Source organism: Malaclemys terrapin, chromosome 7 (genome assembly GCF_027887155.1).
Source record: "Malaclemys terrapin pileata isolate rMalTer1 chromosome 7, rMalTer1.hap1, whole genome shotgun sequence".
Classification (NCBI taxonomy): Eukaryota; Metazoa; Chordata; order Testudines; family Emydidae; genus Malaclemys; species Malaclemys terrapin.
The window spans coordinates 35,156,472-35,167,119 of NC_071511.1; the positions used below are offsets into that span (position 1 = coordinate 35,156,472).

The 10,648-nt window shown below is 40.0% G+C and overlaps 1 protein-coding gene across 1 annotated transcript; it reads left to right on the top strand.

Annotated features, from left to right (window-relative positions):
• The first annotated feature begins 595 nt into the window (after positions 1-595).
• LOC128840310 (tripartite motif-containing protein 54-like) lies at positions 596-7,909 on the top strand. Its single transcript, XM_054034146.1, has 4 exons — positions 596-769; positions 1,970-2,128; positions 3,966-4,136; positions 7,280-7,909. Exons 1-4 carry the CDS (start codon positions 596-598, stop codon positions 7,907-7,909), a joined length of 1,134 nt encoding a protein of 377 aa, XP_053890121.1.
• Positions 7,910-10,648: the final 2,739 nt, after the last annotated feature.

Genomic DNA, 10,648 nt, shown 5'->3' on the forward strand with positions numbered 1-10,648 from the left:
AAATGCATTTTAAATAAGTTCACTATGACAAAGTAAGCTAGGTGAAATGAAAGTTAGAGACTCACCAAGCAGCTTCTAATGTTAGCTAAAGGAAAATTTAACAGAGATGGGTCAAAGAAAGAAAAGGGGAGAGAAATTAGAATTAAAAATCAGAAGCAACTTGTTTTAATAGAAGCATCTGGATGCAAATCTGTTAAATTTGGAGTATTGTGCGCTGTCCTTCCCTACTCTGTTACACTACCTATAGACTTAAATCAAGACAGACTTGAGCATTCCAAGAAAAATGAGAACATGAGGGGTGCTTCAGTGACAATGTGTGTGCTTGGGGTAATCAAAGATCTGAGATACTCAGCTAAACATCACTGTCCCAGAAGAGTCATCTGGGACTGGTTGTCTGCCCCCTCAACTGTTCCAGAAACCGGGAGGAGCATGATCCTGCAATGGTTGCACAGATTGTTGATGCTTGTCGCCATGGAGCTGCTGTCACAGAGGTTTCAGAGTTGTTCTAGAACCTGGATGGTGACCAGCTACTGGAAGAAAGGGATAGCTGCAGCTGGAATCTTCGAAGGCTTTCCTCATGAGGTGCAGCAGTACAATGGATGCTTTGGGAGAGGCGCTTTCCTGCCCAGTGTGCTTGGAGCTGTTCACTCCACCAGTGCTGGTCCTAACTTGTGCTCACAACTTCTGCAAGCAATGCCTGGAAAAGATCCTCATCCGCCAGAACTGCAATCATGTTAATGGACAGTTCTGCTGTCCTATGTGCAGGAAAGTAAGTAGAGACGCTCATTTAATCTTCTCTGTAGTCAGAGCTCTTCTCTTTATTTGCAAGACAAGGGTCTGCCCAAACTTTTCCCAACTGAAGGGGGACATTGCCAGCTTGCAAGGAGCCTGAGGCCATACCTAATTTAATTTAATAAAATGGAGCAGATGGTTGTGACTTCCCTGACATCTATTAAAAATGGTGCAGCCCATGGAGACTATAGGTCCAAGAATGTAATGTTCTATCCTGATCCAATCAAAAGAACCTGGCAGGACAATTCTTAAATTCTTTCAGAAAATGTTGCTTAAATTGTTGGCAAACGTTTTAAAAGGAAAGACCTGGAACAAGGATATGCTGAACACTTGCTATAAAATATCAGTCTTAAACTAAATATTTCCATAGATTTTAATCATACAGCATGTTTCCTTGACTGTTTTTTCAAAATCTACAGGACTTGTGCTTATATCACATGTAAATTAATTCCTTCTCTTGCATTAATTTAGAATATAACTAGCTTAATACTCCTGTGGTTTTATAGACTTTAGCAAGTTAATTGAACTCCTTTTTTTAGAGTCAGAATCTGCTACCATTATTCACATGGAGCAATACTTTACTTCTCAAGTGGTGCTACTCAGTGTGAGAAATGGTGACAAAATCTAGTCCTAGGTTTTTACATAGTTCTTACTGGAGCAAAACTCCCATTGACTTCAATGATGTTTTGCCCAAGTAAGAATGGAGGAGTCTGTCTGCAGCTCTTATTCATATGAATGAATCCAATTGATTTAAATGAGTAAAAGCTCCTGGACTGGAACCTCAGGATTTAGCTCTGAATGAGGGTTTTTTCTTTAACTATTAACAGAAGCCACATGAGGGTCTCTGCTTAAATACAAGGGGCTAAATTCTGTATGTGGGAGCACACATTCAGTTCCTTTTGGTTCCAAATGTGGGTTTTGCACACACTTATTCAAAGGCAGAATTTGGACCACTGATACTGATGAGCCTAGATTTATAAGGTATACATTAGGAGGAAATTGTTGTCTAGATCACTTCGCTGCAGTACTGTATTTCAGTACAAGATCAAATTAATATAAACCACAACTGAAGAATGCCGATGCACTGTTTCTACATTACACAGCTATGAAACTATTGAAGAAGCAAAGTGTCTCCTGCATCTCTCAAATAGTATGTAACAGTTTTTCTCACTTTTAGGTCATATATTTGAGGGGCAGAGGAATAATTGGATTACCGAGAAATATTCTGGTTGAAAGTATATTGGAAAAATTTAAGGATGAACTTGAAAACATTCGTGCCCAGGAGCAAAACCAGCTATCCCAAATATGTGAAGAACATGGGGAAAATATGAATTTGGTATACATTTACATATTTCTTATTTTTCCTTTATTTAGTTATTTGCACACCAAATCTGTCCTGTAAGTGTTCAGTATTCACTTAATCAAAATGAATTCTATTGGTTGGATATTGTAGTGGAATAGTCATATTCTAAACAAGCTAGTCCTTTATATCATGTTCAGTGACAAACAAACCACATCATTTGAATTTTAGACTATAAAAACATAAGTAAAGGGCAAATCCTACCATTTGAATTGCTTCTTTCCCAAATGGATTACTTCCATCTAGATGAGGAGTCTAGTTGGTGGTTTGCAGTTGGAAGAACTACCAGCCTCCTAATGAAATTCATGAAATCAGATTCACCCTGCAAAAACAAAACATAATGATATAAAAGGTCATTTATTAATTAGTGCTTTACATTTTCAAAGCACTGCACAAAGATTAAGTGATTCACTAATTAGGGCCAGAATTTTGCTACCTGTAGTCACATTGAGTAGTGCTTTATTCCACAAGCAGTCATATTGATTTCTGTGGGGCTACTTACAGAGGCCACAACTCAGAATGTTACATAAACATGCCTAGCTAGAAGCACATGAGTAGTCACACTGAAGTCAATATCTCAGGATTTCCTAGCTCTCATTCTGGTGCTCAGGCCACTAGACCTCTCACACCTTCTCAATGGCCCAACAACAAGCAACAACTGTCACTCCTGCAACAACATTAGAGAAAAGGGCATAAAAACATTTAGTTCAAGAGACACTAAAGCCTCATTCACTCCAACAACTAGGAGACCCACTAAAAATTACTATAGTTTAAGAATGAGTAACTGAATGAACCTGAAAATCAAGGAAAAATTCTTCAGAAGATGTACATTGTCCATTTGATTTTAAAGAGCCCCACCACCACTTTGAAACCTTTCACTGGCTTCCTATTTCACAGCATCTAGTTCAAGTATCTTATCCTCACACTCCAAGCCCTTTATAAATCTGCCTGTCCCTGCTTGTCTGCTTTTATCCCTTACCAAGTCACTGCACCAGTGAAGCCACTCTCATCCATCCGCTCAGCCGCTTCTCACACAGACAGTTCTGTGCCTTCCTCCAGGCACGGAATACCCTTCGTGAACAAATCTGTAAATAACTGTTCTCTTCCAACCGTAAGACCTATTTCTGCCATGATGCATACAAGAAATCAACCAATTAATAAAGACTTGATGGACAAATGAGAACAGTTCAACTTCACCTCCTACTGTAATTTTGTTTCCTGACAATTATAAACCTAATGTGTATAAATTGGTATGCATCTCACCACTCCAAACTTTATATATTACTTGTCTTCTTAGACAATAAGGTCTTCAGGGCAGTGATTGTGATTTCATATGTGCTTGTGCAACACTTACTACAATCCCTAATTATGGGTGGGCACTACTATGATATAAATATTAAATAATAATATATATATATATATATATATATAGTACTTGCAAAATGCCTGTTGAACGTAAAGTGCAACGTAGCTTGAGTAACAATTAACCTCCTTTCAGCATCTGTTCTTAAGAACTCTTAAGAAGTAGGGAAAGAGTATTTCTTTTGGGGTAGAAAATCTAATGTGTGTTGCTTGAAGGAGTTTGGATTACTAAGGTTCCACTGGAGAATGCCAATGGAACTGAAGATTGCTGTAGCGTGAATTTTGCCCTTTTGAAGACAACCGTCTCAGCTTCACTCTGAGCATATTTTCGACAATTGCACCAGTATTTACTTAGCAGACTAAGCCTAATGTTCTGGGTCAGTGTGCTACGTAGCTGACAACGTGTAAGCATACATGGCTGTACTAGAAAATGCCTATGTTCTTTTCTCAGATGTGTCTGACTGATGATGAACCAATTTGTGCAATCTGCAAGCTCTTTGGAAACCATGAGCATCACAGTGTTGCAAAAATGTCTGAAGCTTACACAGCAAGAAAAATGACTTTTATTAAAGATATAGACTTGTTGCTTCAGAAATCTGAAGGCACAGTACAAGCTAGGAAGGTATAGTACAAGTGACTCACTTTCTTTCAGCTTTATTAACAGAATGACATGACCTGATGTTCGATACAAGTTTAGGCAGATAGCCCGAAGGAAAGGATTAAGTTATATAAAATGATGTGGTTTAGTGGTGTGAGCGTGAGACTAAGTTGTATTCCTGACTCTTGACTTCTTCTGTGATGTTGCCAAATCACATAACTTCTTTGCCTTTAGTTCCTCCATAGGTAAAATGGGGTTAATAAAGCTTACCTCACAGGAGTGTGAGGAGGATTAATTAGTTAATGCTTATCAAACACTTTGATGATGAAAAGTTTTAAGTATTATCATAGAACTCAGACTGATGAACAGTCACACAGCTTGGCTGATGCTATTTGCAAAGGGGGTACATGCAACCCTGTCCTCCAGAATAATCTCAGTGGGATAGCAGAGGCCATGGTCTTTACCTGGTGGGGCAGATTTGGGAGAGGCCACCCAGTACACCTGAAGGCCCTTGGGAGGAGCAAATAGGAGCCAGGCCCCCACCCAAAATCATCCAAGATTCAATAGATTCCAGGTCTGGAAGGAGTGAGTGGCTCTGGAGAGTTGGTAGGGCACACTCTGAAGGAGGGGTTGGAAATTCTCTGAATGGACCCTGCAGGGTTCAGTTTGTGTGGCCCACAGTTGACCCTGCAGTTTGTACACCACTACTATCGAGCCCAGTATCCTGACTTCAGCAATGACCAATATCTGATGTTTCAGAGAAAGGCAAAAAAGCCATAAGGCACCAGTCCAAATGTACAATACTGTACGGGGCAGGGAATACTACCTGATCCCTGTGGCACCTTGAAGCAAGGGATTTATTTACAGGTCCAAGAGGATATGCAGTCCTGGTTGGTGCACGCAGTAGAGTGTGCTTTCATTTTCTGAGCCTAGTTATTTGCAGGACGCATAGAATCACTGGCTCCAGAATCCAGTAGTCTGGAACTCTTCTTGTTTGCCTGGCCAGCCTCTCCTTTGGCTGAACAAAGGTAACACTACATTCAACTGAAATCAAGCCAGCCTTTTACATTTATACTTGCTTGATTGATTGGACGCAAGCTTTTGGGTTCCTGGTCCTGGGAGCTCTAAACAATTAGTCTGTCTGTCCCCAAGTAGCTTCAACCCACCCAGCTTCTTCCCAGGGACACTTCCTATACTCCCGAGCCCTCCTGATCTTTTATAAATCATAAACTCCAAAGGCTATTTTCCCTGGAGTCCCTCACAGTTGGCTCTCTCTTACTGAACTGCAGGCTGCTCTTATTTTCCTAGAAATTCCCTTAGTCACCTGACCATTTGTCATGTGACTTCACTCACAAGCTAAATCTGGCACTGGTGTAGCTGATCCCCCAACCTTCTTGAAGGGCCTGTGAAAGAATGACTAAAATATCTTTAGCTTTTTAATTGTCAACATGAGAAGGGTAGGTATGTAGATTGTATGTGGTTTGGCAAAGTTTGATGACAATTTTCCAAGAGTTAATGGTACAGGAGGCTTCCCTGATGACTTTACACTGTCCCTTGTTATTTGGGGTCATGTGAGCTTGCTAACCCTATTCCTTCCCAGGCTCTCAATCTTCTGTGGATGCCTGACCTCCACTTGGCTGGGATATAGAGAGTCACACAAGAAGATTTGGATGACCTTGAAAACTGGAGTAATAGAAATGGGATGAAATTAAATAGTACAAAGTGCAAGGTTATCCACTTAGGGACTAACAACAAGAGTTTTTGCTAGAAGCTGGGGATTTACCAATTGGAAGTGGCAGAGGAAAAGAAAGACTGGGTGTATTGATAGACCACAGGATGACTATGAGTCACCAATGCAATGCAGCAGTGAAAAAGTCTTATGCAATCCTAGGATGCATTAGGCAAGATATTTCCAGTAGAGCTAGGGAAGCAGTATTACCATTGTACAAGGCACTGGTGAGCCCTCAACTGTAATACCGTGTGCAATTCTGGTCTCCCGTGTTTAAGAAAGATTAATTCAAACTGTAATATGTGCAGAGAAGGGCTACTAGGATGATCAGAGGAATGGAGAACCTGCCTTAAGAGAGGAAATGTATGGTGCTTGACTTGTTTAGCCTAACAAAATGAAGGCTGAGGGGAGATATGATATGATTACTCTCTATAAATATATCACAGGGATAAGCACCAGGGATGAAGATGAGTTATTTAAGTTAATGGCCAATGCTGGCACAAGAATGAATATAAACTGGGTATCAACAAGTTTAGGCTTGAAATTTGACAAAGATTTCTAACCCTCAGAGGAGTAAAGTTCTGGAACAGGCTTCCAAAAGGAGTACTAGAGGCAAAAAACCTAGCTTGTTTCAAGACTGAGCTTGATAAGGCTTATGGGGGGAGGTTTATGAGGTCACCTACTATGGCATATGAACCATTGGTGACTGCTTTTAGCAAATATCTCCAATGGCCAGAGATGGGACTCTAGACGGGGAGGGCTCTGAGTTACTATAAAGAATTCTTTTCCTGGTGTCTGGCTGGCGGGTCTTGCCCACATGTTAAGAGTCTATGGATTGCTATATATGGGGTCAGGAAGAATTTCCCCCCCAGGTCAGATTGTCAGAGACTCTGGGATTTTTTTCTTTTGCCTTCCTCTGCAGCATGGGGCACATATCACCTGCTGGTTTGAACTAGATGCTCTGAAACTTGCAGTCTTTAAATCAAGATTTGAGACTTCAGTAACTCAGCCAGGTTATGGGCTTACAGCAGCAGTGGATGGGTGAGGTATTGTGGCCTGCAATGTGCAGGAGGTTAGAGTAGGTGATCATGATGGTCCCTTCTGGCCTTAAAGACTATGAGTTGTACACAATACAATCAGGAAACTATTTGCCCGCAAACTCTTCCTGCCCTACAAAAGGCCTAAGGGCCTGCCTCACCTTAGCAGAACTCTGAACGCAAAGTGCTATAAAATGTAATTGCAATTATTTACAACTACAATTGCTTTTGAGCACAAATGGGAGGCAACGTTGAAACCACTTTAAAATGTAAGGCCTAAAACATATATCTAGATCCAAAATTATTTTTGAAAGTTAAAATAACTTCTCACACTTTTAACTATTTTGAAAACTTCTTGTGGACATTACTAAGAAACCCTGCATAATTTTTTTTTAAAACAGGAAACAGAAAAGCTGATCAATGAACTCCTATCCAGCACTACAGACACCAAGGTGATGATTGACACAGTTGGGATCAGTTTACTTAAAGGGATAAGGTGCAGAATTGCAGAACTGAAGACAAAATTACACAAGGACTATTCAACAAAATTAGAAAAACTGCACCTAGTAGAGAGTGAAACTGAAGCCCCCAGGCAGCTTTATCAGCAAATGAAAACTCTTTTGGAACAACATTCAAATTCAGTACAATTTCTTCAAGAGGATAAAAAACTCAGGAGCAAGATGGAAAAACTTATAGAAGGAAGGTCATTGTATCAGGATCCATCAAAGTATAAAATTTCTGTGCGACGATATTTTGAAGAATTGATCAGAGGAATCAACATCAAGGATTATATCTCTACTACATCAGATGAAATGCTTGCAAATACTAGTGACCTGTATGAAGCACACAGGCCAGAATGCCCTGCTTTTGCTTTTTCAGGTGAAAGTCCTGATCAGTCCTTCTGCAAAAGAGTATTAGGCTTATTTGAGAAATCAGGTAGCAAGGAGCAAGATCTTTTCACAAAAGCATCTTGCCCTGACTGTAGCAGTACACCAGGTACTAGCATTGATTCGTCATTCATGAAAGATTAGTCAAAAATGTAAAATATTAAAAAATTGATCTCTTGCAATTTACTTGTTGGAATTTGCCAATCATATATGCTGCCTATGTTTCCTACAAACCAAAAAATAAAATAGTTGTAAATGTAAACAGGTTGAATTGACACATACCTTCTTGTGTGCCTTATTGCTTCATTATTATTTCACAGAATAACATTGTTTGGAAGGCAGTGGTAGGAAAGCCACCTAAAAGAAGGTGGAATAAGTTACAAGAAGAGTAATTTAGAAAAATTAAGCAGAAGAAACAGATTCTGTGCAGCAATCTGCAGTGTGTATAACATTTCTCACTGCGGCCTGATTTTTGTAAGCGCTGAGCAACCACAACTCGATCTGCAAACAATGGGAACCGCAGATGCTCAGCACCTCTGAAAAAAACCCAGAAGTTTAATGCTTATGTTTGAGTCCTAGGAAACTTATTCTGCCTAGCCATATTTGGCCAAGCATTATGAATTCCTCATAAATTTACCTATTAATGCAAATGAATGTGTTCCATGAAGGAAGTGTCAACATTATTTAAAATGTATGCCTCAGGAAAGAAAGAAAGAAAGAGACTAGCCTACTGTATATATGGCAGTCTGCAGTGTGTATTTCTCTCTGATCGTCCTTTTCCACTGCTGGAGCATACAAGAGCCACAAGTATATTATTCTGAACATGTGTGCTTTTACATTTAATTTGCCGAGTACAATGTCCACTCCCCCCTTTTTTCCTTACATTAATTAATAAATCAGAATACATGCATTCCTGATAGACAAGGTAATGCCTGCTTGCTGTCTACGTGGGTCTTCTGTGAGCAAAACATTATTGAGCTTATCAGCTTGGGTTTCCATTGGCTCATGAATTTTGTACCCAGACACTTGTTGTACTAAACATGCTTTTGAAATATGGCTACAAGTCTCAGAACTTCATATGAATAATTTGCAAGAATCCCTCTCCTCCCCACACTTTGGTTTCAAAGAGTTGTAGACAGCCGTCCCATGAATACCAGTTGATATTCACGAAAGACAGTACAGAATTATAACAAGTAAAGAATAAGCTCAAACAACACTATTTGGTGTGGGCAGAGGTCTGGAGGAGTCAGGGGATTGATAGTAGTATATAAAGGCTTCCCCTGTAGCATGCCATTTCAAATCAGGCCCAGAACTGGTAATGACCAAGGCCTCAATCCTGCATGCTGCTCTGTATGGTCAGACATCTGTGTCCACAAGCAACCCATGGATCTTCCTGTGGTCCTAGGTGTGTCACCTATGTAGAGCAGCTTGCAAGATCTGGGTCCAAAAGTTGTTACACTTTTATAGTTCTATGTGAAAAGAGTGGATGGGCATAAGGGAGGGAGTGGCAGAAAAGGGTGGAATGAATTCTAAGGAGAGGGATTTATGAACATGGACCTATTTTGCATACAATTGTCTCAAAGCTATTGCACTTGGTTTCCTAACTGCTGCCAGAGATTATTTCATAATTTCTAACCTTGCATACTCTTTAATACTACTGTGTAAGTCGATTGTCAGCCAGATCCTCAGATGGTATAAATTGATGTAGCTCCACCGCAGTTAATGGCAATGTGCCAATTTACACCAGATGAGGATCAGACTCTATGTTTTCTTCATCATCCCTATGAATTCACTGATTTTCTCAGTACCCAGCTTAATTTTAGTGTAGTTGACCTTTTCCATACCTCCCTATGTAACAAAAGGAAAAAGTTTTAGGCACCCGCCATAAAGAAAGGGAGGATGGTCAAAAAAAACCCTTAGAATTGTTGGCAACCTCCCTGTGGATTGTGATTCCCGAAGCTGAGAACCCATGATAGGGAGTCTTTCCTAGTATTTTACACTTAAACTGTAATTTTTTGGTCCCTCCATCAATATCATTTTAAAAATATTGGTGCTATACATTAAATTTCTCTTCAAAATTAAATTCAGGCCGACCAACAGGATTGATGAACAGCTGTCCCTTATTTAAAAACAAACAAACAAGAACTTCAGCCAACCAGAAATTGACAAAAAATTAGTCACTCTCTAAGGAAAAAACAAACACTTCAGTAGCAGGGCAGTTTATGACTGAATGAAGTGCAGACCAGTTCTGTTCCCTAAGACAATAGAAATGAAACTTTCTAATTATGACATAGTGAGCAATTGTCAGTGACAAAGCCACAGCCATCAGTCAAAGTGACAGCCTCAGTAGAATACAGTCATTGAATAAATATTTCCTGCTTTGGAAAGAAATGCTTCAGCTATGGAACTCTTCATTTTTGAGAAATACCGTAGGTCCACTCCATCATTCATCTAGCAGAAGGAGACTTTTTTCCTTTGGAGCATTCTGTTCCATTGACATCAACCTGGCACATTAAACATCCCACAGGGCCCTCCAGAAATATCCAATATATGGCACTGGACTGTGTGACACATTAGCTGTCAGAAATTTGGTTAGGAACCCCTCGAGGGAGATACATCACTTTTAACTGAACTCTTGCTCACTGTGACTCATGCAAAATAATATAAAATGTAACAACTATTTTTCTTCAGTGAGTCAGTTCTTGTTTCCAAGCCAGTAATGAGTTATTGTAGGCCAGGGGGAAGGCACATGGCTCAAGAAGAGAGGGTACTAGTTGTGAGGGACTGTATTTCACCACTGAATGCCACTATTGGCAAATCTCTCTACTGGGTACTCACACTCCATCTTGTGACCAAAGGCAGAACTGCAGGATCTGTCAGTCA